The following is a 1,871-nucleotide window of genomic DNA, read 5'->3' as shown; positions in this document are numbered from 1 at the left end:
AATGTTACCTTAAATTACTTTCTTTTTTAACTACACTTACACCTAAACCGACAGAGTTATTCATGTTTAACATTAATTTTTTTTTTTTTCATTTTTAAATTCAATAATATCACAGAGTGGAAGATCTGAAGCTTTGATCATTCAATACAACTTCATGTCAGTTGAAAAATACTCAGGTTTAAACTTGATTTATTCAATTAAATAATTAGCATTGGTATTTAATATCAAAATTAGGACTCTCTAGATAATAATAAAGTCGAAACTTTACAACCGTAAGCAAAATATAGATATACTATAAGACTGAAATTATATATTCGCATTTAATCTAGAGTGGGGAATGGAATCAAATAATAACACGTGTAATAGGAAGAAGAAAAGGGAAATATATTTCATAAATCAATTTCCCATTAAAAAAAAAACCTAATTCTGTTTCAATCTTGCGCTTTGAATTTTTCAGAATAAAAAAACAATCCAAATTTCAAAACTCTTTGAAATCAAAACCTATCTAATTCCAAATTATCCACAAAATTTAACGAAATTGAGACGATATTTGAACGTAATTTTCGATCTGTGGTTCGAATTTGCAGCAAACGGAAGGGAACAGAGATGGAAGAAGATGAAGAATTTCACACTAAATATCCCGCATCCGGCAGTCCTTGCTGGAAATCGTCGCTTCTAGAAACCGCCGGCCGCCGCGGCGCGTGGTTGTTAATCGGCCGTTTAACAGCGACAGGGACGGCGGCGCGGCAAACAGGGCAATTAGGGTGAGAATAGAGCCACATGTCGATACAATCCACATGGAAAGAGTGTTTACAGGCGGCGAGTTGCCGGATCTCCTCGCCGTCGTCGAACGCCGATAGGCACACCGGACACTCGTTGCTGACTTCCTTACAGTGCTCGTCCTTGTTGTATTTAACGGCTGCAGCCACGTCACTAGAAGGAGTACGATTTCTGACCACCACGGTGACGGCGGCGCCGGAGAGCCTGGCGGATCTATGCCGCCAGAGGCGGAGGAGATTGGGCGGGCACTTGATGGCGAAGAAGAAGGAGTAGACCAGGGCAGGGATTGTGATGACGGCAACGAGGCCGAGAATAAACTCGATCGGAGAGAAATCAACGGTCCGATGCGGCGTCGGGGATGGCGGCGGCGATCGATTCATCAAGGAGGCGCTTTTGTCCATGGCGGGGAAGTGTAGGGGCTAGCAAGGCTGTGGATTTGGTTTCTTATCATTTGGGAGCTCATGTTCATGCAAGATTCGAGTTTTATTATTTTTGTTTGGATTTGTAGGATTATTGTTTTCTTTAAAAAAAAAAAATTAAACAAACCTAAATTAAATTGAATAAAGAAAATTTGTAATTGTTTTTATTTTTTTTAAGAAAAAAAAACTCTAATTTATCTTGAACGTACTTCGTGTAGAGAAGTTTAAATCTTTGGATCTTACATTTGTTTTTCAAAAAATAAAAAAATTGTCTATCTCAATTCTTATGTTTAGCATGTCAATTTTAGTTTACATCTTTGATTACAATGTCGTAGAAGAATTGGTTATGAAATAAATACATGACTACTACCACTAGACGAGATCCAATCACACACAACTTATTTTCTTGAAAAAGATAAAGAAGAAGAAAAAAAATTAGTATGCCGAGAATACAAACAAAATATCACACAAGATAAATAAAAAAAAGAACAATACTTAAGTGTAGCCTAAATCTATACTTTCCTTTCTTCTACACACATAAAAAAAGAAAAAAATATATTTTAATTTCATACAAATAAAGTAATCATTTAAAATTATTGAATAACATTTTAAAGGATAGAAATATCTTAACCATAGATACATATTTATTTTAACGATAATTTTAATAAAAGT

The 1,871-nt window shown here is 35.4% G+C and overlaps 1 protein-coding gene across 1 annotated transcript; it reads right to left on the bottom strand.

Moving 5' to 3' along the window:
- Positions 1-290: 290 nt before the first annotated feature.
- On the bottom strand, positions 291-1,348 carry LOC120091226 (RING-H2 finger protein ATL33). The gene has a single exon (XM_039049150.1). It carries the CDS (start codon positions 1,179-1,181, stop codon positions 627-629), a length of 555 nt encoding a protein of 184 aa, XP_038905078.1. The 5' UTR covers positions 1,182-1,348; the 3' UTR covers positions 291-626.
- Between the last annotated feature and the right edge of the window lie 523 nt (positions 1,349-1,871).

The sequence above is a fragment of the Benincasa hispida genome, chromosome 11 (assembly GCF_009727055.1).
Source record: "Benincasa hispida cultivar B227 chromosome 11, ASM972705v1, whole genome shotgun sequence".
NCBI classification, from domain to species: domain Eukaryota; kingdom Viridiplantae; phylum Streptophyta; class Magnoliopsida; order Cucurbitales; family Cucurbitaceae; genus Benincasa; species Benincasa hispida.
The sequence above is the reverse complement of the archived record's forward strand: the minus strand, read 5'-3'. Positions and strand labels throughout refer to the sequence as shown.